At 39.1% G+C, this 25,045-nt stretch overlaps 1 protein-coding gene across 1 annotated transcript in view; it reads left to right on the top strand.

Moving 5' to 3' along the window:
* Nucleotides 1–24,525, top strand: part of DNAJC8 (DnaJ heat shock protein family (Hsp40) member C8) — a 32,071-nt gene extending 7,546 nt beyond the window's left edge. The window contains exons 3-9 of the mRNA XM_003415432.4: nucleotides 5,836–5,892; nucleotides 14,459–14,525; nucleotides 15,122–15,216; nucleotides 16,839–16,910; nucleotides 21,396–21,487; nucleotides 22,390–22,465; nucleotides 23,694–24,525. Of these exons, the coding sequence (XP_003415480.1) occupies nucleotides 5,836–5,892; nucleotides 14,459–14,525; nucleotides 15,122–15,216; nucleotides 16,839–16,910; nucleotides 21,396–21,487; nucleotides 22,390–22,465; nucleotides 23,694–23,816 (582 nt within the window). The 3' untranslated portion in view covers nucleotides 23,817–24,525. The remainder of the gene's footprint in view (nucleotides 1–5,835; nucleotides 5,893–14,458; nucleotides 14,526–15,121; nucleotides 15,217–16,838; nucleotides 16,911–21,395; nucleotides 21,488–22,389; nucleotides 22,466–23,693) is intronic.
* The last annotated feature ends 520 nt before the right edge of the window (nucleotides 24,526–25,045 follow it).

The raw sequence follows: 25,045 nt of genomic DNA, 5'->3' as shown, positions 1-25,045 counted from the left end.
CACACCTATTCAATCTGTATCTTGAGCAAATAATCTGAGAACCTGGACTACATGAAGAAGAATATGGCATTAGGGTTGGATTGGAGATTGGAGAAAGGATTGGAGAAAGACTCATTAACCCGCGATATGGAGATGATACAACCTCGCTTGCTGAAAGTAAAGAGGACTTGAAGACCACATTCGGTAGAAATTACACCTCAACATAAAGAAAACAAAAATATTCACTACTGGACTAAAAAGCACCATTATAAATGGAGAAATGATTGAAGTTGTCAAGGATTTCATGGTTTTGGATCAACAATGGATGCCCATGGAAGCAGCAATTGGGAAATCAAACAACAGTAGATTGGGCCAATCCGTTGTAAAAGACACCTTTAAAGTGTTAAAAAGCAAAGGTGTCACTTTAAAGACAAAGGTACCCTTGACCCAAGCTTTGGTGTTTCCAGTCACCTCATATGGATGCAAAAGCTGGACGTTTAATAGGAAAGACTGAAGAACAGTTGACGCCTTTGAGTTATGGTGTTGGCAAACAATATTGAATATACCATGGACTGCCGAAAGAATGAACAGATGTGTCTTGAAAGAAGTGCAGCCAGAGTACTCCTTAGAAGTGAGAATGGGGAGTCTTTGTCTCACATACTTTGGACATGTTATCAGGAGGGATCAGTCCCTGGAGAAGGACAACGTGCTTGGTAGTGTAGAGGGTCATGAAAAAGGAAGATCCTCAAGATACATTGACACAAGTGCCTGCGATAGTGGGCTCAAGCATAACAACCATCATGAGGATGGGACAGGACCAGGCAGCGTTATGTTCTGTTGTACATAGTGTCACTATAAGTCAGAGCTGACTCGACAGTACCCTACAACAACAACAGCAACAATAAGAAGACCAGTTAATACAATTATTATTCAAATTTATGCACCAACCACTAAGGACAAAGATGAAGAAATTGAAGATTTTTACCAACTTGTGCAGTCTGAAATTGATCAAACATGCAGCGAAGATGCATTGATAATTATTAAAGATTGGAATGTAAAAGTTGGAAACGAAGTATCGGTAGTTGGAAGATAGAGCCTTGGTGATAGAAACGATGTTGGAGATTGCATGGTAGAATTTTGGAAGTCCAACGACTTACTCATTGCAGATACCTTTTTCATCAACATAATTGGTGATTATACACGTGGACCTTGCCGGATGGAATACTCAGAAATCAAATTGACGACATCTGCGGAAAGAGATGATGGAGAAGCTCACCGTCATCAGTCGGAACAAGGCCAGGGGCTGTCTGTGAAACAGACCATCAGTTGCTCATATGCAAGTTCAAGTTGAAGCTGAAAAAAAAAAACAAATCCATGAGAGCAAAAATAGAACCTTGAGTATATCTCGCCTGAATTTAGAGACAGTCTCAAGAATACATTTGACACATTGAACACTAATAACCAAAGACCAGACAAGTTGTGAGATGGCATCAAGGACATCATGCATGAAGGAAGCAAGCCCACCCCCCAAGCCCATTGCCCCGTTGAGTTAATTCCGACTCATAGCAGCCATATAGGATACAGTAGAACTGCCCCATGGAGTTTCTAAGGCTGTAAATCTTTATGGAAGAAGCCTGCTACATCTTTCTCCCGTGGAGCCACTGGTGGATTCAAACAGCTGATCTTGCGGTTAGCAGCCAAGGGCTTTATCCACTGCACCAGAGGGCTCCTTGAAGAAAGCAAAAGGTCATTAAAAAGACAGGAAAGAAAGAAAAGACCAAAATGAATGTCAGAAGAGACTCTGTTACTTGCTCTTGAACATAGAGCAGGTAAAGCAAATGGAAGAAATGATGAAATAAAAGCTGAGCAGACGATTTCAAAGGGTGGCTTAAGAAGACAAAGTAAGGTATTATAATGAAATGTGAAAGACTTAGAGTTAGAAAATGAAAAGGGAAGAACATGCTCGGCGTTTCTCAAACTGAAAGAACTGAAGAAAAAAATTCAAGCCTCGAGTTGCAATTTTGAAGGATTTTGTGGGCAAAATACTGAGTGACCCAGGAAGCATCAAAAGAAGATGGAAGAAATACAGAGTCACTGTACAGAAAAGAAAAGGTTGACAATTTCAGGGGTTAGCATATGATCAAGAACCGGTGGTACTGAAGCAAGAAGCCCAAGCTGCACTGAAGATGTTGGTGAAAAACAAGGTTCCAGGAATTGATGGAGTACCAGTTGAGATGTTTCAGCAACTGGATGCAGTGCTGGAAGTGCTCACTTGTCTGTGCCAAGAAATTTGGAAGACAGCTACCTTGCCAACCAACAGGAGGAGATCCATATTTGTACCCATTGCAACGAAAGCTGATATAACAATGTGGAAATTATGCAACAACAAACATTAGTATCACACACAGGTAAAATTTTGCTGAAGATAATTCAAAAGTGGTTGCAGCAGTGCATCTTCTGGTAACTGCCTGAAATTTAAGCCAGATTCAGAAGAGGACATGGAATGAGGGATATCATTGCTGACATCAGATGGGTCTTGTCTGAAAGCAGAGAATACCAGAAAGATGTTCACCTGTGTTTTATTCACTATGCAAAGGCATTACACTGTGTGGATCATAATAAATTATGGATAACAGTTTGAAGAATGGGAATTTCAAAACACTTAATCGAACTCATGAGGAACTTGTACATAGACCAAGAGGCAGTCATTTGAACAGAACAAGGGGATACTGTGTGGTTTAAAATCAGGAAATGTGTGTGTTGGGGTTGTATCCTTTCACTATACTTATTCAGTCTTTGTGCTGAGGAAATAATCCAAGAAGCCAGACTATATGAAGAAGAGTGCAGCATCAGGATTGGAGGAAGATTCATTAACCACCTGCAGTATGCAGATGACACAACTTTACTTGCTGAAAGTGAGGAGAACTTGAAGCACTTACTGATGAAGATCAGAGACTACACCTGAACATAAGATAAAGAAAAATCCTCACAACTGGACAAACAACATCATGATAAAGGGATAAAAGATTGAAGTTGTTAAGGATTTAATTTTACTTAGATCCACAATCAACACCCATGGAAGCAGTAGTCAGGAAATCAAAGGATATAGTGCATTGGGCAAATCTATTGCAAAAGACCTGTTTAAAGTGTTAAAAAGCAAAGATGTCACTTAAGGGCTAAGATGTGCCTGATCCAAGTCATGGTCTTTTCCATCGCCTCATATGCATGTGAAAGCTGGACAATGAATAAGGAAGACCGAAGAAGAATTGATGCCTTTGAATTATGGTTTTGGCAAAGAATATTGAACATAACATGGACTCCCAGAAGAACGAACAAATCTACCTTGGAAGAAGTACAACCAGAATGCTACTTAGAAGGGAGAATGGTGAAACTTCCTCTCAAATACTTTGGGCATGTTATCAGGAGGGAGCAGTACCTGCAGAGGACATAATGCTTGGTAAAGCAGTGGGTCAGGGACACAGAGGAAGACCCTCAAGGAGATGGATTTCACAGTGGCTGCAACAGTGATCTTATACATAGCAATGATTTTGAGGATGGCACATGACCGGGCAAGTGGTTTGTTCTGTTCTTCGTTGAGTCACTGTGAATTGTAGCAGACTCAATGGCATGTAAAGGAAACATTTTATTCAGTAGGTTATATTTCATTATTAGTTATTTTGATGCAGACATTGTCTCACATTTGGCCAGTAGATAACCGTTCAGGCTAGTTCCTGTGTCTTTCTGACATGTCTTCATCATTCTTTGAATAATAGGCAGTTTCCTGACTCAGGCTGTCATCAGCTATTTCACCAAGGAGCTTGGTTTCTTTCAGAGAAGAATGTTGTTGTTGTTGGACACCTTTGGAGTCTGTTGGAGCCCTGGAGGCACAGTGGTTAAGAGCTATGGCTGCTCCTTGAAAGTCTTGTGGGGCAGTTCTGCAGTGTCCTGTTGGGTCGATATGAGTTGGAATTGACTGGATGGCAATGGGTTTTTTGGTTTTGGAGTTTGTTGGACTTTGGTTTGGTTCAATAGATTCCTTTTCCCCAGAACCAGTTGCTCTATGAATATTTGTATATGTATATATTTACCTCCTCTCACCTGTAAATCTTTTTTTTTTTTTAATTTTGTTGTTATTATTGAGAATATACAACAGCAAAACATACACCAATTCAACCATTTCCTTCCTGTGCAATTCAGTGACTGATCACATTTTTCCAGTGGTACAGCCATTCACCTTCTTTTTCTGATTTGTTCTTCCCCCATTAACATAAACTTACTGCCCTCTTAGAGTTTCTCATCTGTAAATCTTACATGGTTTCCCTCTTGCTCTTGAGTGACTGTTTCTCAATTCTTTTCTCCCTTGGGAGGAGGTATGAAGAGGTACACTGACTCTTGAAAATTCTTTGTTTTAAAGTGATTGTTCCTCCTCCTCCCTCACTCCTGATTGTATGTCTAGCATTTGAGAATACCCATTCTGCTCCCATCATAATCTCTAAAAGTCTGTGGAATGCAGCAGTGGTTCTCCTTCACTGCCTACCAATTACTGCTCTAGGTGGGCTGTTTGAGTATTTTGAAATCTTGCTATAAATCTTGACAGTACTTCTTACCAGGTTTTTCCAGGACCCTATAAGCATCTGATTAAGCTTGGAGGTAAAGCTTATCAATTTTTTATTTTTCTGGTATGTACTTTTTATTGCCAGACTTATCTTTAATTTTTTTTCTCTTTACTCCCCGTAATAACTGATCCTCAGTTCTACTACCTTTAGAATGCACTTATTTTTAATCTCTGTCATCATTCCTTACTAGTGCTTCTCAAACTCTAATGTGCATACAACTCAGAATGTTGATTCTGTTTGTGTGGGACTGAAGTGGGGCCTGCTCTTCTGTAATTCCAATAAATCCTTCACCCTTTACCCTTTCAGTGCTTTACTCTGTCTTGAATACCAAATAAATAATAGATATGTATGTTGAATCATTTGACTGCATATGGTATCATCTGCTTAATTGTTATTTCTTATAATTCTCTTCCTAAAAAAGCACTTATCATGCGTTAATTTTTAATAATAGGTTTCCCTTATTTAACTTTGCATTTCTAGTATGTAACAGTGTGTTCAGCAGGTAGTAGCTACTATATAATTGTTTAGTGAATGAATGTATTTGTGGTGATGGGGATAGAATCTGTGCTGAGGAATGTCAATACCAAGATATCCATTGTTGAAGGAGAATCATTAAATTTATTTGTTTAAAACAGAATTGCTCAAAAAAAAAAAAAAAAAAATACAAATGTTCCTGCCATGTGATCTGTCCTAGCTTTACGGAGTTGGAATCAGGCTTTCTTAGAGTGAGGAATTGTTCTCAGGTTTCCCCAGGTGATTATGGTGTTCACTTTGGGTTGAGTACTATTAGACCAAGTAAATTATAGATGTGAGGTGAAGTTTAGTGGGCGTTTCTGGATTGAGATGAAAATCAGGTAGCCAGCCTAATTTTTTTTTCCTCTGTTAAGTTGCTGTGCTTTCTTCATATTTGCAAAGGTAAGTGGGGGAAACTTCGCTTAATTAATGAAGGAGAAATGGTTTGGAAGGTGTAAGAAAATGATTATTTTTCTTTTGGAGTGAAAATAAGCATTATATTAATTGGAAACCCTAAAATAATATAGCTAATATTTCCAGTTCACCAGTTATGGATTGCTTATTCATTTTTTTTTTTGAGTAATTTTTAGAACTGCTTGCCAGTCAGTGTTCTAGAACACTGGGTACTGTTCTAGATGCTGATTATAATATGTATGAATTATTGGACACCTCTTAAATTTATAAGCTCTTTTTATATCTTTTACAGTTTTGATTTTGATTCTTTCAGGTTCTTCAGATAGATCCTGAAGTGACAGATGAAGAGATAAAAAAGAGGTTTCGGCAGGTATAGTATTAATTCTCTGTAATAGAGTTGAGTTTTTTGAAATATATTAAGCACATGATTCTTCTAGGACTTGATACTTTTGGGCCAAAATTTAACTTTTTTTTTTTTTTTTGGTAACTTAAAGCTTAGATAACTGTTCTTTAATAAAAACTCACAGTGATTTAAGATCTTAAATAACTTAATGACCGTAGCTTACTTGTGAACAGAATGAATTTTATATCCGCATAGAATCTCTCCAGCCCCTCAAGTAAGAGGGAAAAGTACAGGGTAGAATAGTAGAGCTTGCAGGAGTCATACTTATCAAATCCCCTGGCTTCCAGGAGAGAACATGTCAAAGGATTCATGACAGTTTTTTACCTTTATCACCCCATCCCTCAATAATTTTATCTTTTGCTAACTTAAATGATTATCCATGAGATATCTGGTTTAATACAGAGTGTCTTTTTGAAAGTTTTCCAGGAAAGGAGATCCACAAACTTTGATTCTTATGTATTCTAATGTTTAATGACTTGAATCACAAGTTTTAAAAATCCTTCCAGTTTTGATACCTAACTAACCACTAGCCTTTTCTTCTGTGAGTTGAATAGTCAAACTCCCTGTAGTCTGTTTTTGCAAATTGCATTTTTTTCACCCTCCCCAATTTCTGTGTATCTCTTTTGTACTTCGTATTTTAATAGGGCCTGACCAGTGCTGAATATAATTCTCAGCTCCTGAATGACATACTTGTTAATATCCAGTGTTATACTTGCTTTTTCAATACAGTAATTGCCCCCACATTGCTGACTCATTTTCATCTTCTGACCTACTATTAAGCTAACATGTTTTTTATCTTTGCCTACTCAGTTATTTCCCATTATATAACTTTATAGCCTTTTTCCTCCCTGAGTTCTGCTCTGCACTTATGTGCAGCTTTTTTCATTTTTTAAGAATTTCAACTTTCCTTATATAATGCATTAGCAGTCTTTCCCAGTTTAATAGACAAGATTCAAGTCTGTAGTCAAAACAGCTTTTTATGTAGCTACATGAAGAACTCAGTAAGGGTTCTTATTGAGTCGTTAATATAGCCTAATAGTTAAGAGTGTGGGCCTTGGAACTAAACCTTGGCTACACCACTTATAAGCAGTGTGAGCTTGGGTAAGTTACCTTCAACTTTTTTGTGCTTGTTTCCTCATCTGTAAAATACACATAATAACGGTGCTTACTCCATGGGGTTGTTAAAAGGATTACATGAGGTCCTATGCATAAAGCACTTAGATCTTGGCACATAGTATATCCTCAATTTATGCTATCTATTTGTCATTGTCAGACACTGGGCTAAGTTCTTCCCTTGCATTATCTCATTTAATCCTTATAGCACCCCAAGGAGATGTATTATTGTCCCATTTATAGAGAAGAAAACTGAGGCAGAGATAGGATAAGTGAGTTGCTCAAGGTCTTGCAGTTAGTAAGTAGTTGAAGTTGGAATTGGAACCCAGGATTCTGGCTCCAGTAATGCTGACCCTATCATTAGGTTCCCACCTGAGCTGTCATATGCTAACACTGTTCCCTCTGTTCCAATTTGTTGCTTTCTGTCTACCAACGACAGTAAATCAGTGGTTCCTAACCCTGACTGTGGGGAAGAAAGAATCACCTGTGAAACGGTTTTTTTTTTTTAACTTTTTTATTATGAAAAATTTTAGTTATATTTAAAAAAAGAAAGGATAGAAAAATAAACACTTGTATTATCCACTACCTGTATGCAACGGTTTGCTTCATTAACTATATATTATTGGCTACATTATTATAAATTATGGTCTCTGTGATACTTTGCCCCTAAGTGCTTTAGCATGAAGGGGCCCTGGTGGTGCAGTGGTTAAGCACTCAGCTCCTAACCAAAAGGTTGATGGTTTGAACCTCCCAGCAGCTCAGTGGGAGAGAGACCTGGTGATCTGATCCTGTAAAGATTACAGCCTAGGTCTTGCTCAAAAAATACTGGGTTATAGAAGTAGTTAAAGAAGGAATGAAGAAATTCAGAGAATCGAATGAAAATGAAAACACATCCTACCAGAACTTTTGGGACATAGCAAAAGCAATGCTCAGAGGTCAATGTATAACAGTAAATGCACACATCGAAAAAGAAGGAAGGGCCAAAATCAAAGAATTAAGCTTACAACTCAAATAGAGAACAGCAAAAGAAAGCCTTGGGCACTAGAAGAAAGCAAAAAATAAAAATTAGAGCAGAATTAAATGAAATAGAGAATAGAAAAACAATTGAAAGAGTTAACAAGACCAAAAGCTGCTACTTAAAAAAGAAGAACAAAATCAGTAAACCATTGGCCAAACAGACAAAAACAAGAGAAGAAGCAAATCAGCTGAATAAGAAATGAGATGGGTGATATTACAACAGACCCAAATGAAATTAAAAGAATCATAGCAGAACACTGTTAAAAGTTCTACTCTTAACAAATTTTAAAACCTAAAGGAAACAGACAAGCTTTTAGAAACACACTACATACCTAAACTAACACAAACAGAGGTAGAACAACTAAATAAACCTATAACAAAAGAAGAGATTGAAGGGTAATTTTAAAACTTCTAACAAAAAAAAAAGCCCTGGCCCTGACAGCTTCACTGGAGAATTCTACCAAACTTTCAAAGAAGAGTTAACACCACTGCTACTAAAGGTATTTCAGAGCATAGAAAAAGGATGGAATACTCCCAAACTCATTCTATGAAGCCAGCATAACCCTGATACCAAAACCAGGTAAAGATACCACAAAAAAAGAAAATTGCAGGCAGATATCTCTCATGAAGTTAGACACAAAAATTCTCAAGAAATTCTAGCCAATAGAATTCAACAACATATCAAAAAATAATTCACGACCAAGAGGGATTCATACCAGGTATGTAGGGATGGTTCAACATTAGGACAACAATCAATGTAATCCATCACAAATAAAAGGCAGGAACCACACTATGTTATCAATTCATGCAGAAAAAGCATTTGACAAAGTCCAACACCCATTCATGATGAAAACTCAGCAAAATAGAAATAGAGGGGAAATTCCTCAACATAATAAAGGGTATTTATACAAAGCCAACAGCCAACATCATCCTAAATGGAGAGAGTCTGAAGGCGTTCCTCTTGAGAATGGGAATCAGAAAGGGGATGCCCTTTATCACCACCTTATTCAACATTGTGCTAGAGGTCCTAGCCAGAGCAATTAGGCTAGAAAAAGAAACAAAGGGGTCCAGATTGGTAAGGAAGAAGGTAAAAGTATCTCTATATTTATAGAAAACCCTAAAGAATCCACAAGAAAACTACTGGAAATAGTAGAAGTTCAGCAGAGTATCACGATACAAGATAAACATAAAAAAAATCAGTTGGATTTCTCTAAACCAACAGAGAGAACATCCAAGAGGAAATCACCAAATCAGTACCATTTACAGTAACCCCCAAGAAAATAAAATACTTAGGAATAAATCTAACCAGAGATGTAAAGGACCTGTACAAAGAAAACTACAAGACACTGTTGCAAGAAACCAAAAGAAACCTACATAAGTGGAAAAACACACCTTACTCATGATTAGGAAGACTCAGCATTGTGAAAATGTCAATTCTACCCAAAGTGATCTATAGATACAATGCCATCCCAATCCAAATTCCAATGGCATTTTTTAATAAGATGGAGAAACAAATCACCAACTTCACATAGAAAGGGAAGAGGCCCCGAATAAGTAAAGCATTACTGAAGAGGAAGAACAAAGTGAGAGGCCTCATACTACCTGATTTTAGAACCTATCATACCGCCACAGTAGTCAAGACAGTCTGGTACTGTACAACAACAGATACACAGACCAGTGGAACAGAATTGAGAATCCAGACTTAAATTCATCGACTTATGAGCAGCTGATATTTGACAAAGGCCCAAAGTCCATTAATTGGAGAAAAGACAGTCTCCTTAATAAATGGTGCTGGCGTAACAGGATATCCATCTGAAAAAAAAAATGAAACAAGACCCATACATCACACCATGCACAAAAACTAACTCAAAATGGATCAAAGACCTAAATATATAAAATGATAAAGATCATGGAAGAAAAAATAGGGACAACTCCAGGAGCCCTAATACATGGCATAAACACTATACAAAACATTGCTAACAATGCACAAACACCAGAAGAGAAACTAGATAACTGGGAGCTCCTAAAAATTAAACACTTAGACTCATCAAAAGACTTCACCAGAATGAGCCTCTTGGATCAAGTAGACGCATGAGACTATGTTGGCATCTCCTGTCTGAAGGGGAGGTGAGAGGGTAGAGAGGGTCAGAAGCTGGCCGGATGGACACGAAGATAGTGGAGGGAAGGAGTATGCTGTCTCATTAGGGGGAGAGCAATTAGGAATATATAGCAAGGTGTTTATAAATTTTTGTGTGAGCGTCTGACTTGATTTGTACACTTTCGCTTAAAGTGTAATAAAAATTAAAAATATACATATATTTTAAAAAAAGATTAATTGGGCACACCAGCTCAGGGACAAGGACAAGAAGGCAGAAGGGGACAGGAAAGCAGGTAATGGGGAACCCAAGGTCCAGAAGGGAAGAGTGTTGACATGTTATGGGGTTGGCAACCAGTGTCACAAAACGATATGTGTATTAATTGTTTAATAAGAAGCTAGTTTGCCCTGTAAACCTTCATCTAAAGTACAATTAAAAAAAAAGACTTCACCAAAAGAATAAAAAGACAACCTGTAGATGGGAAAAAAAATTTTGACTATGACAGATCCGATCAACATCTAATCTCTAAATCTACAAGATACTGCAAAACTCCAACAACAAAAAGACAACCCAATTAAAAAAATGGGTAAAGGATATGAACAGGCACTTCACCAAAGAAGACATTCAGGCTGCTAAAAGATACGTGAGGAAATGCTCATGATCATTAGCCCTTAGAGAATAACAAATCAAAACTAAAATGAGATACCATCTCACCTCAACAAGGCCACCATTAATCCAAAAAACACAAAATAGTAAATGTTGGAGAGGTTGTGGAGAGAATGGGAACACTTATACACTGCTGGTGGGAATGTAAAATGGTACAACTACTTTGGAAATCAATTTGGCGCTTCCTTAAAAAGCTAGAAATAGAAGTACCATAGGATTCAGCAGTCGCACTCATTGGAATATATCCTAGAGAAATAAGAGCCCACACATGAATAGATAAATGCACAGCCATGTTCATTGCAGCAGTGTTCACAATAGCATAAAGTTGGAAACAACCTAGGTGCCCATTGACGGGTGAAAGGATAAATTATGGTATATTCACACAGTGGAATACTACGCAACAATAAAGAACAATGATGAATCCGTGAAACGTAACATGGATGAATCTGGAAGGCATTATGCTGAATGAAATTAGTCAGTTGCAAAAGGTAAAATATTGTATGAGACCACTGTTACAAGAACTCAAGAAAAGGTTTAAACACAGAAGAAAACATTCTTTGATGGTTACGAGGGTGGGGAGGAAGGGAGAGAGGTATTCACTAGCTAGATAGTAGACAAGAATAATTTTAGGTGAAGAGAAAGACAGCACAGAATACAGGGAAAGTCAGCACAACTGGACTAAACCAAAAGCTAAGAAGCTTCCTGAATACAACCAGACACTTTGAGGGACAGAGTAGCAGGGGTGGGAGTCAGGGCCATGGTTTCAGGGGACATCTATGTCAGTTAGCATAAGAAAGCGTGTTGAAAAAATGTTCTGCATCCCACTTTTGGTGAGTGGTGTCTGGGGTTTTAAAAGCTAGCAAGCAGCCATCTAAGATGCATCAATTGGTCCCAACCCACCTGGAGCAAAGAAGAGTGAAGAACACCAAAGACACAAAGAAAATATGAGTCCAACAGACATAAAGGGCCACATAAACCAGAGACTCTATTAGCCTGAGACCAAAAGAACTAGATGGTGTCCAGCTACCACCAATGACCACCCTGACAGGGAACGCAGTAGAGAGTCCCTAATGGAACAGGAGAAAAGTGGGGTGCAGAACTCAAATTCTAGTAAACAAACCAGACTTAATGGTCTGACTGAGACTGGAGGGACTGCAGAGGAATGGTCCCTGGACTCCCTGTTAGCCTAGAACTAAAACCATCCTTGAAGCCAACTCTTCAGACCAAGATTAGACTGGATTATAAGACATAAAATGATACTTGTGAGGAGTGTGCTTCTTAGCTCAAGTAGACACATGAGACTCAGCGGGCGGCTGCTGTCCAGAGGCGAGATGAGAAGGCAGAGGGGGACAGGAGCTGGTTGAATGGACATGGGAAATACAGAGTAGAGAGGTTGAGTGTGCTGTCACATTATAGGTGGAGCAAGTAGGGTCACATAAGAATATGTGTTTAAGTTTTTGTATGAGAAACTGACTTGAATTGTAAACTTGCACTTAAAGCAACAATAAAAAATAAAAATTACAGCCTAGGAAACCCTATGTGGCAGTTCTGTTCTGTCCTGTAGGGTCACTGTGAGTTGGAATAGACTCAGTGGCCCATAACACCAACAATGCTTCAGCATGTATCCCCTCAAAAGATGTTTTCTTGCATACTGATTTCTATCACCTAACAAAAATTAACAGTAATCTCTTACTATCATCCGATACCCAGTCTAGTAGAGTTTTAAAAAGTACAGATGCCAGAGGCTGATTCAGTTGGTCAAAGGGTGGAAAGTGGACCTGTGTTTTTTATTGTGCTTTAGGTGAAAATTTACAGAGCAGATGAGGTTCTCATTCAGAAATATGTACACAAATTGTTTCTTGATGTTGGATGCAATCCCCACAATGTGTCAGCACTCTCCCCTTTTCCACCCTGGGTTCTCTGTTTCCAGTTTTCCTGTCCCTTTTCACCTTTGCTTTTGGACAGGTGTTGCCCATTTGGTCTCATACACTTGATTGATCTACGAAGCACGTTCCTCACATGTGTTAACTGTTTGTTTTATAGGCCTGCCTAATCTTTGGGTTGCTATGAGTAAGAATCAACTCAAAGGCAACTGGTTAATCCTTGGCTGAAAGGTGTACTTGGGGAGTGGCTTCAGTTCTGAGTTAAAACAGTGTCTGGGGGCCCTGGTCTCAGGGGTTCTTCTAGTCTCTGTCAGACCAGTAAGTCTGGTCTTTTTTGTGAAATGAATTTTGTTCTACATTTTTCTCCTGCTCTGTCCAGGACCCTCTATTGTGATCCCAGTCATAGCGATTGGTGGTGGTAGCCGGGCACAATCTAAATCTTCTGGCTCAGACTGGTGGAGGTGATGGTTCTTGTGACCTGTTAGTCCTTCAGACTAATATTTTCCTGTGTCTTTGGTTTTCTTCATTCTCCTTTGCTCCGAATGGAATGAGACCAATAGATGTATCTTAGATGGCCACTTGCAAGCTTTAGGACACCAGGCACTACTCATCAAAGTAGGATGTAGAAAATTTTGTTTTTGAACCGTGTTATGCCAACTGACCTAGATACCCCCTGAGACCATGGTTCCCAGTCCTCAGCCTCAGTAACTCAGTCCCTCAAGGCGTTTGGATGTGTCTAGGAAGTTTCTATGACTGCGCCCCCTGTGTGTTCTTACATATATATGAATATACATGCTGTACATACAAATATGTATGTGAAAACATCCACAGTCTAACCCGTGTATGTATATGGGTATACCCCATATGCCCTGCGTCCCCTGTTCAGCATATGTATCTGCCTATGTATCTGATTCTAAGTTATTGTTTTTTTTTTTTTACTGTTGTTGTGTTATATAGTATTTACTGTGATTGCTTTTTTTTTTTTTTTTTTCCTCCTCCTCTTCCTCTAAGTGTCTTTCTTGGTCAAGTTATGCTGACTTCCCCCATATGGTGTATTGCCTTTATCTTCACCAGAGTTAACACTTGTTTACCATCTAGTCAGTGATTTTCCCTTCCCAGCCTTCCCCTCCCTGATAATCATCAAAGATTGTTTCTTTCTGGGTCTCAACCTTTTCTTGACTTTTTATAATAGTGGTCTTCTACAATATTTGTCCTTTTGTGATTGACTTATTTCACTCAACATAATATCCTTCAGGTTCGTCCACGTTGTTAGATGTTCTGTGGATTCATCATTCCTCTTTATCATTGCGTGACCTCTGTGTTTTTGAAAAGCTTTACGGGGTTGGAGAACAGCCAGAACCACTGCTTTATTTTAGAAGTTCTTCTAGGAAAGAAATGATGTCTCACACCTGCTTTATACCCTTTAGTGCTTAGAATAAAGACCAGTAGGAAAGCAGTGCTTCTCAACCCTTCCTCTGCCAAATTGTCAGAACATCTTCTTAATGTTAGGCTTCTGTTTGTTCTTAGCTTTGTGATTGAAACCCTCAATGTTGTCCAATTTTACATTTACCTTTTGGAGCTTGAATTTTGTTAAAATCCAGTATTTTTGTGCATAAGATTTACTAATTTTTAAAAAAAATTCTTCTAGTTAAGACAGTCTTTTTTGCCCAGAGTACTTGGTCGTAAATAGACACAATGTAAGTCAAGTGTTACTAAATGTTCCTCTTACTGACAAACCTAACTTCTTTCTTATTGTAGTTATCGATATTGGTGCATCCTGATAAAAATCAAGATGATGCTGACAGAGCACAAAAGGCTTTTGAAGGTATTTGTACATTTACCTGCTTCTGAGTAATGTGTTCTTCATGCTAGAGGCTGACTGTCCCTTGGCTGGATCAAGAAAGGAATGTTCTAGTTTTGACTTCTGGACATAAAGAAGCTGTGGTTTTCAGTAGAACAGTTGTCATTCCAAAGCAGAATGTTGTTGTTTAAGAAGTAGATGTTAACTTTGCTCTGTAAAACTTCTGTATGTCAACAAAGACTGTTATTGCATTGGATCGTTTTTTTCTTTTTAACATAAAACATACTGGAAATATTTTATCACTGAGTTAAATCCAGGGGTGGTATGTTTAGTCTTGTGTGTAGATTTAATTTTCTCCAAGGCTCTTAAGGAATTCATTGCTATAGTCGTATGTTTTTAAATTCGTTAAACAACAGTAAATAACCAAGTAGGGAATGCTTTTAGACGGCTCAAGCCCATTTGCACTATCTGAGTATAGTTCAGTTCTACTCTGTCCTTTAGGGTTGCTGTGAGTCGGAATCGACTCAACAGCAGTGGGTTTGGTTTTGGGTTTTTTTGAGTATAGTTTAGACTTTCAGAGGGTATTTGCAGAAACAGTTAATTTCAATGTTTTGCATTAGCTGTGGACAAAGCTTACAAGTTGCTACTGGATCAGGAACAAAAGAAGAGGGCCCTGGATGTAATTCAGGCAGGAAAAGAATACGTGGAACACACTGTAAGTATTTATAGTGCTGCTGTGTTTACAGGACGTACCAGCAATTTTTGGGCAACTTGTAGGAGGGTAAATGTTAGCATAGCAGTGCCTACTGGCTTAACTGGTGGCCACTTACGTGGTCTCCACCACTTTGCTATGGTGGTCAAGATTAGTGTATGCCTACAGCATAATTCACTCTGAGAGCTCAGGGAGAGGAACGGGTAGGACATTGCTCCCACTTCTTTCCCTCCGGGCCCTGTGATTTGGAGAGAGGGCTTTTCTTGCCCTCTTGTTACATGTTGCCGTGTTACCCTATTCTGAGAGTGGAAGAGTGGAGCAGCACTGTGCCATTTGACCCTTGATTTTTATCCTTGTCGCCATGAAGAGGTTGGAATATGGGCTTGAGGAAGGCTGGCAAGGGGATATGAGTAATATTTAAAAAAATGTTAATTATCAGGGCTGGGAAGGACATTAGAAATTGCAAAAGAAATTCAGTTACCTGATACTACTTTTTGCTCTTGGAGGCATTACCTAAGTCTCCTGTGTGATGGGAAATGTTAAGGTGGCTTGCTGGAGGTAAGAAAGGCCTTTAATTTTTAACTTATTGGGGCGAGAATCTTGAGGCCATTCGTAAGAGCTATTTCAGAGTCAATGCTATAAATAAACCTGTTGGAAGTGAGTATGGATGTGACCTTTGAAGAGCTTTAGAATCTGAAACAGTTTTATAACCAATAATGATGAGTCTAGTTTAGATGAGGAAAATGGGTAAAAAAGAGGAGACAAGGGCCACAATAATGTCTTGCTGGTTGTGCGTTGGAAATGATGGCACCTGTAGGTTCATTTCCCATAGAAATCAGAAAAGTCCTGACAGTTTCTCTTCAGATCATTGTGATACAAATACCCTTTTGTATTTTGCCTGTAACAGAGCCATCTTTAGACATCCTGACCACAAGGTGGCAGTAGGGCCTTTCTGAGGTTGGAAGGCACCTGTTGGCTTTTTGCTGGTGTGATAGAATGAATGGCTCTTTAATGGAGTAGTGTCATTCTTGTGTGAATAGGTATATTTAATCTTTTTTTTTTTCAATCTCAGTGGTGGCCAAAGTGGTAGAAACATTAGTAATGTGATACGAAAATTATTAGTTTAAGGGGGTTTCACAGTTAAAATTGTCAAGAATACAGTTGTAGAAATGCTAAAAGCAAACAAAAAAATACAACTTAAACTTAATGCCACAGATTTTCTGTAGCTTCTTCTAAAACTTGACAGAATATATTGACTTTGCTATAAACTCATAACCCCAAGTTGCAGAAGGTAAATGGTTAATGCATTCAGTGTACCAAAGGCTCTTTGGATCTGGCATAGGATCTGAGGAGTTGGGGATAAACCCTAGCTGATCTCCTTTCACCTTCTTGGTAGATTGGCTTTTAGATGAGGTTAGAGAAAGGACCCATGGTTCCTAGTTTTTCTTGATTACATTGGTGTTTTTAGGGTGGGAGATGAGGGGCTCATGTTTTTTTTTTAATGTCAACTTTTTGTTAAATGTCTAATATGTCTTCAGAGAAGTGTATATATTGTATGTGTAGAGCTGGATGTATATTCTCAAAGTGTGAGTGCTGATGTTTTGATGAAAAAATTTTTTTTTTAGGTGAAAGAGCGAAAAAAGCAATTAAAGAAGGAAGGGAAATCTACAAATGTGGAGGAGGATGACCCTGAGCTGGTGAGTTCAATATGAGAAAAGCCCCCTGATCTGGTGTGATTGAGTTTCCTGATGGGTGGGTTAAACAGAGAGACGCCTAAGGCATGATAGGTATGTGCCCCCAACATTTTATTTTAATATAAAACATTTTTTAATGTATAATTATTTATCCTTTTTTTGCTGTAGGCTGTGGCCTTTTCTTTGAGTGCAGGTCTACTGATGGGAGTTCCCTGTTGATTTTATTCTGTAAATCACACATACAAAGCGTTATCTATAATTTCTATTTTTAATTTCTTTTCAAGTATATTGAAAATTTAGGTGCTTGTAAAGCAGACTAAGGACAAAATTATAGATAGTTATGTTTCTTTTTCCAGTCTTTTCCAGGTATTTCGCTTGTACCTAATCCAACAATTTTTAGGGGCTCATGTTTCTTGAATCTTGCAAAAGCATTCAACTTAGTTTTCAAATAAACAAGTTTTTGTAACCACATTTATTAGTTTCTGTGATATTTAAATTACAAACTACAATAATAATTAGAAATGGCATAAACAGCTTTGGGAACAACCACAACTGACTCTTGGTAAACAGACAGCTGTCAATTAGCCACAACATTCTTTGTGCTCCAGTTAATGTTTTCCAGAGAAGGGGAGAGGATTGGTTAATCTAGTGAGTTATTTATGGAGATTGGTTAAGTGAGATTCTACTTAAATACCAAAAACCAAACCCACTGCCATTGAGTTGATTCTGACTCCTAGCGACCCTATAGGACAGAGTAGAACTGCCCCATAGAGTTTCCAAGGAGCACCTGGTGGATTCGAACTGCCGAGCTCTTAGTTAGCAGCCATAGTACTTAACCACTACACCACCAGGTTTCCTCTACTTAAATATAAATATTTAATTGCCTCACCTGAAAAATTTAAAGTCATCTTAACCATGTCACAGTCTAGATCATATGTAACTTATCCCAGGTACTTATCCTGTTTTTTAGGATTTATACAGGACAGGCTGTCTTCTAGGGAAACTTCCTTCTTGCAACTTCTTGGTTCAGTGATTTTGTGAACACTGAGTGGTCCCATCTTTTATGTGGTCACACTGTTTGAAAATGCTTGGGTCTTCCTCCCTAGCCACTTCTTTTGAGATTTACTCTGTTGTAATGTTTTAGTATTTCCTCAGTCCTATTTCCCTTCCATTTAATTGCCCTCTTTAGTCTTTTCTGAAGACTCTCACAAATACTCCTTGGTTCTCCCAAGTTGATAATTATCCTACTTTTTTTGGCTCTTTTTTTTTTTTTTTTCCTGATTATACAGGAACACATGTTAATGATAAAAAATTTTGAAAAAGCATAAAAATTAAAGATCTCTTGTAACCATCCATTCAGGAGAGCCTGAAGCTTGTAGAGATAGTCAAATATTCTTTACAGATACCTTCACCCCTTTGGTGTTTGTCCTTATTAGGGACTGGGGTTTGTCAGCATTGCTTTCACTGAGCAGTGCCTGAAAGGGAACTGCATTGAAGAGAAGTGACAGAAACGTTTTGTGTGTGTATGTGTGTGTTTGTGTTTTAGTGAAAGTTTACACAGCAAATTAGGTTCCTATTTAACAATTTTTATAGGTATTGTTTTGTGACATTGGTTACAATTTTCACAATGTGTTAGCATTCTCATTATTTCCATTCTGTTTGTTTTGTTTCCATTGATCTAGCTTCCCTTTCCATCCTTGCCTTCTCATCTCTGCTTTTGGGTAAATGTTGACCGTTTAGTCTTATATAATTGATTGTTTAAGGGAGCATGTTACTCATGGGTGATATTGTTTGGTTTATAAGCCAGTCTGTTATTTGGCTGAAAGGTGACCTCTGGGAGTGTCTTCAGTTCCAAGTTCAGAGGGTATCTTAGAGCAATAGTCTTGGGGGTTGCTCTAGCCTCTGTTGGTCCAGTAAGTCTGGCCTTTTTAGGAATTTGAATTTTGTTCTATATTTTTCTCCCATTCTATCTGGGACCTTCTATTGTGCCCCTGGTCAGAATGGTTAGTAGTGGTAGCTGGGCACTATCTAGTTCTTCTGGTCTCAGGCTAGAAGAGGCCATGGTTCAGGTGGGCTGTTAGTCCTGTGGACTAGTTTCTTCTTTATGTCTTTTTTCTTTTTTTTTTAATTGTGCTTTAATTGAAAGTTTACAGTTCAAGTCAGTTTCTCATACAAAAACTTATACATACATTGTATGTGCCCTTAGTTGCTCTCCCCACAATGTGACAGCACATTCCTCCTCTCCACCCTATATTTCCTGTGTCTGTTCATCCAGCTCCTGTACCCTTCTGCCTCTCATCTTGCCTCCCGACAGGAGCTGCCCACATAGTCTTATGTGTCTACTTGAGCTAAGAGGCACACTCTTTACCAGTATCATTTTATGTCTTATAGTCCAGTCTAATCTTTGAAGAGTTGGCTTAGGGAATGGTTTTAGTTATGAGCTAACAGAGAGTCTGGGGGCCATGTTCTCTGGGGTCCCTGCAGTCTCAGTCAGACCATTGAGTCTGGTCTTTTTACCAGAATTTGAGTTCTGCAACCCACTTTTTTCCTGCTCCATCAGGGGCTCTCCATTGTGTTCCCTGTCAGGGCAGTCATTGGTGGTAGCCATCTTCTTTGAGTCTTTGGTGTCCTTTCTCTTTTGCTTCAGCTGAGTAGTGACCAACAGTTACATCTTAGATGGCTGCTTGGAAGCTTTTAAGACCCCAAATGCTACTCACCAGACTAGGTTGTAGAACATTGTCTTTATGAACTATGTTATGCCAGTTGGCTGAATCGTCCCATGAGACTATGGTCCTCAGCCTTTTAATCCGGTAAACCAGTCCCGTGAAGTGTTTTGATATGTCTAGGAAGACTCCATAACTGTGCTCCCTATGTGCTTTATCCTATATATGAATATATATGCAGTACACTCAAACATGCATATACATATACACATGCCTACAGATAGACCTATACATGCGCGTGCATGTACTCAGATATGCCTTCCTGTCCACGTATATACATATGTATATATACGTGCATCCGTGTATACATACCTGCCTGTGTAACCACACTCATATTTTTTGGTTGTTATTACTGTTGTTGCAAAATTGTATATGTTACAGCATTTACCAAAACTCTCCCTTATTCTTGTGTACTTCTTAGTGTCTTCATTTGCCTTGGTAACGTTGTGCAGACTTCACCCATATTGAGTATTGCCAGTGACAGAACCTTTGAGACTCCTTTATTTCCCTTTTCTCCATACATCACTCTTTACTCCAGTGTCCCTGATTTTAGGAGACAGGCCCAGTTATATCTGCATGGTGGATTATTTTCTGCATTTGTTTGTACTTTATATTTGAGGGGGAAAAGTTTTAAAGCTGGGGTAAGAACATAAGCTCCGTTCTTAAGATCTCTTCTTAGTAAGTGGTTAAAACTGATGGGGGAGGGGGCTGTGGTTTTATTAACTTTGTGTGTTGGGGTTGGGTCACTTATGTTTACTTCTTTACTTTTTCTGTAATCCAAATAAATTCTTAATAATTACCTCTGTTCCTACCTTTCTAAGACTATTACATAATTTTTAAAAGGCTCTTTGCCTTTCTCTTTTCAACCTAATGTTTTACTATCTGTTTCTATCAGTTAGAGTATAAGTTCAGCTTCATAAAACTGAGATCCAAAATGGTGGTGGTTTGAATCAGACATTTGTTTTCTGTCCCGTATAACAGTCTTTGAGAAGGTGGCCCTGGGCTGATATGGTGGTGCCGTACCATGTCTCATCCAAAGACTCAGTCTCCTCTTTTCTGTGGCTCTGCCAAGAGGATGTTGCCTCCATCCTTGTAGTCCAGGATATCTTATCACCTCACCATGTGCCAAACTGCAGATCAGAGGAAGGAGGGTAGAAGGGATAAACCAGCTCCCTCTGAGAACATTCCAGAAAGTTGTATACATCATTTTTCCTTACGTTCCATTGGCTAAAACTTAAGTTACATGGCCACACCTAACTACAAGAAAACGTGAGAAAAATAGGCTTTATGGTGGGTGTCCATGTGCCTTAAAATAAGGGAGAACTGATAATGGCGGGAGGGGAGCAAGTGGTAGGTCCACACAGTTAGTAGACTCCCAAGACTGGACTGTTTGATAGCAACTTTGTATCTCTAGTACCTAGCTGAGTAAAAAGAACCAATGAAATTTATTTTTTAAAAGCTCTTTTGAGGAAAGGACCTTCTAAAACTCAGGTGGTAATAAGGATATAGAACTTCTTTCTTATTGGATGCTTTTTGTCAGAACAAAATTCTGTGTATTATCTGCATGGTAAAAGTAGAAAGATCTCATAGATGGATGTGTTATTTATCTCCCAAGAGAAAGTCAACTCATAAAGTGGGTCTTTCTGAAGAATCTTTGTTCTTTGCTGGGTTCTAATCTGCTTTTGACTCTGGCTGTATTTAAAAGTACTTGATTCAAGTTGCTGGTAAAATTTTTACTTTTCTTTTGTTCTTCATTTTCTTGTAGTTCAAACAGGCAGTATACAAACAGACCATGAAACTCTTCGCTGAGCTGGAAATTAAAAGGAAAGAAAGAGAAGCCAAAGAGATGCATGAAAGGTACGTATCAGTATATTCATGTAAACCTTATCTAAACACCTAGATTGGTCTCCAGGGGATTTTCCTAATGAAAGAGGTGTAGTGCATCAATCAAGAAAACCATCTAAAATTGTTACCTGAAACAGTCAGGCTTTTGAATTACCAAGGTAAGAAATTATTGCTTTAACTTTTGGGAAATATTGACTAGACCTTTCCTTAGGAAGTTTATAATTAAGAATGCTGTATGTTTTCCTCTTGATTTCCTAGAATAAAATAGGCAGAGTTATTAAGGCCATTGGTATTGAGGCCAGAATCTTTTGTGTGACTAATGGCTGCTATAGTGAGTAGGTAATATTATACACTATAGTTACTTAAAAAATGTTGGTTATTCTAAAGTGTGATACCCTTTCTCATCAGAAATCTTGTTAATTTGGCTTATGTATTTTGTATTGTTAATTGGTGTTTGGTAGTAACTAAATTTTGCTAGTTGAGGTTATTGTGTGAAATGTCCTTGTCTTGGAAAGGGTTTTGGCCAGAGAACTTCTTGAGTAAGAACCTCTGTCATTGTAATGGTCATTCTGCTTGATAACTGAAGTAAGGTGGCCTGGGGTTTTTGACATAGCTTTGTCACTCACTGAGCCCAAAAGCTCAGGTATTGTTGGCTGGGCTTTGATTACTATATCTATCTATCTGTATAACATATTTATATCCGGCCTCAGACCCCTGTCCACAGTTTCATCTGCATGTTTTAGAACAAGATACTCATGAAAGTGCTTTGAGCTCTTTCCAGACAGCCATGTGTATAGCATCCTATAAGGAGTCTATTACTTTATTTGCTTGCTTCTGTAGGAAGATCCTTAACTTGTATGGCTAACACAGCCTATAAATATCGTAAATAGATTATGGTCTGGTTTTCCTCCTAGGAAGCGGCAAAGGGAAGAAGAGATTGAAGCTCAAGAAAAAGCCAAGCGAGAAAGGGAATGGCAGAAAAACTTTGAGGTAAGTTTTCAAGGTGGCCAGGGGTTCTTATTCCAGAATTAAAAAAAACATCCCAGCAGAAAAACTTAGTCCTTGGAGGCATCTCCACAGACAGGGAAATGAGATATGTGGGGAAGAGTGGAAAATTTGGAGAATGAGTCTGGGTCCTGGATCAGCTACCCTCAAGCTCTGTGGCCTTGGGCAAGGGCACTGAGGATCTTTGAATGGTTTTTTAGAGATTGTGGTAGGCAGAGCTGCCACCTGGGCCCAAGGAAAATGGTCTGTACATTAGGAGTAAATGTAGAGTAGGGCCCTCCTTAGAGGCCAGGTAGTAGAAACTGAGGTTCTTGTGATCCCAGTGTTCACCTCACAGAAAGACTTACAGCTTTTGAACTTGACTCCTCTTTAAGACCCTGGTTATTCCTTCAGGTGCTCTGCTGATACCCTGACTTCTAGCAGCATTTATCTTCTGTAGATTTTAGGACTCAGGGTAGTGGTTGACTAACCAGAGTTGATGACTTTGTTTCTATCCCACTTCATATGTAAAAAGAGACAATGAGCAGACCCCTTGATGAGGAAGAAGATGGTAGTGAAACTCCTAGCACAGCTGGCTAGGCATCCATCCAGGTTTTACGGGATGGGAGGAAAGTGTAGTGGAAAGTGCCTGTACTGGTGCTTAGTGGTATGGCCTTGAGAAGACAATTTAACCTCTCTGAGCCTCAGTGTCATCATTTGTGAAATGTGGGTGGCAGGATACACCTTAGTCAGGTCTTTGTGAGGATTAGAAATAGCATGCTAAACATCTAGTCCAGAGGTCTCCCCAGAATGGTGATCTGATTGTTACGGTGAATGTTACTTATTTACCCCCCTCTTCTTCCAACCTGGAGCTCATCCTGCCTTCTAGGGGTGATGTGACACTTCCCTGGGTCTGTAGAAGTGGGAGAAAGTTCTGCTGTGTTCTTCTCTTGGAGCTCTGGTGGCACACTGGTTAACAGTTCAGCTGCTAATTAAAAGGTTGTTAGTTGGAGCCCACCAACTGCTCCTTGGAAACCCTGTGGGGCAGTTCTGTGTCCTACAGTGTTGCTATCGGTCAAAATGGACTTGACGGCAACAGTTTGGTTTTTGGTTGGTTCTGCTCTTGGACCGTTCCAGAGGACGGTGCTGGTCTGCAGGAGGGTAGGTGGGATGGCAGAGCAGGCCCTTCCTCTTATTAACTAGCTTCCTCACTTCAAATTCCCTTTGTGCTTAGGAAAGTCGAGATGGTCGTGTGGATAGTTGGCGAAATTTCCAAGCAAATACAAAGGGGAAGAAAGAGAAGAAAAATCGAACCTTCCTGAGACCACCAAAAGTAAAAATGGAGCAGCGTGAGTGACCACCTGAGGTCACAGCCACAGAACCTTCCTCCAACTGCCTCCTCTCCTGCTTTGAAGGACTCATTCTTTCCTTCCACCCGTACCTGAACATAGAGTAGTATTTGCTTTTTAGTCCATTTTGTTTCAGTACAATTTAATATCAATCAGAGTAATTCTTTTGTACATTGAAATGAGGAGCTCGGTTTTAAAAAAAGACCTTCCCCACTCCCTACCCCCAGAGCAACCAGGATTGGAAGGTGCCACCATTGGTGCTCCTTCTGTTCCCACAGGCTGTAACTTAATGTTTTGTACTTCACTGAATTGTGATGGTTAGAAACTCCGTGTATAGTTTATGGAAATCATCCAATTAAACATGTTGCCTAAAATGGTGTTGCGGTGACTTCCGAGACAAGCCTAGACCATTTTAGGAAGCTCTTTTCCTTCAGTAGCTTGTTTCTGGGTGTGGCATCCTTTGAAGCCCCAAATTGGACAGGGAAGGCAGTGCGGGCAGGCAGAGCAGTCACTCAGTGCCCTGCTGCCCCATAGTGTTTGGCATGTGCCCTTCTCATCTGACTGCCCAGTCAACTTGGCATGAGGCTCCAAGCCACCCAAACCTACTCACTTTCCAAAGAGCTAGCTGACTCTCTCCAGTACTGTCATGTCCTAGCCTGTCTGTATTCGTTAGTAGTAAAATTCTGTATGTGTAATAAATTTTTACACCCAAACCATTGATGTACTCTTCCTCAGGCTTTATTCCAAGGGTGGGTCTCTTGTCTCACTTGGCCCAACCCCAGAATGCTTTGGGGTTTGGGCAGACCTGCCTCCCTACCACATATTAGCTAAGCCTTAGTTTTTTCATCTGCAAAACTGGAATGTAAATTCGGATGACATCCTTTAGGGAGGATTAGCGATGGTGCGTATAAGGTATAGTGCCCAGTGGCTGTTGCTAATATACTATTATTTCTGTGTCAAGTGAGGTTAGTGATCATTGTGAGGATTAAATGAAATAATGTATGTAAAGTGCCCAGCTCACAGTATATGCTCAAATGGCCTGCTTTGTTTGAGGGACAAGATAAACCCTTGAGAGGAGCATAAGGTGAGAAATAGATGACAACAAAAATATGAAGATACGAGGAACCAGGTGACTTGAAAGCAGACATTTGGTTTTTGCAGTGTCTATCTTGTAGTACCAAGAAATACTTCAACTTTGATTTGCTTCTCTATGGGAGGGGACAAAAATTTGGTTGTC

Source organism: Loxodonta africana, chromosome 3 (genome assembly GCF_030014295.1).
Source record: "Loxodonta africana isolate mLoxAfr1 chromosome 3, mLoxAfr1.hap2, whole genome shotgun sequence".
Taxonomy (NCBI): domain Eukaryota; kingdom Metazoa; phylum Chordata; class Mammalia; order Proboscidea; family Elephantidae; genus Loxodonta; species Loxodonta africana.
This window is presented reverse-complemented; position numbering and strand designations above follow the sequence as displayed.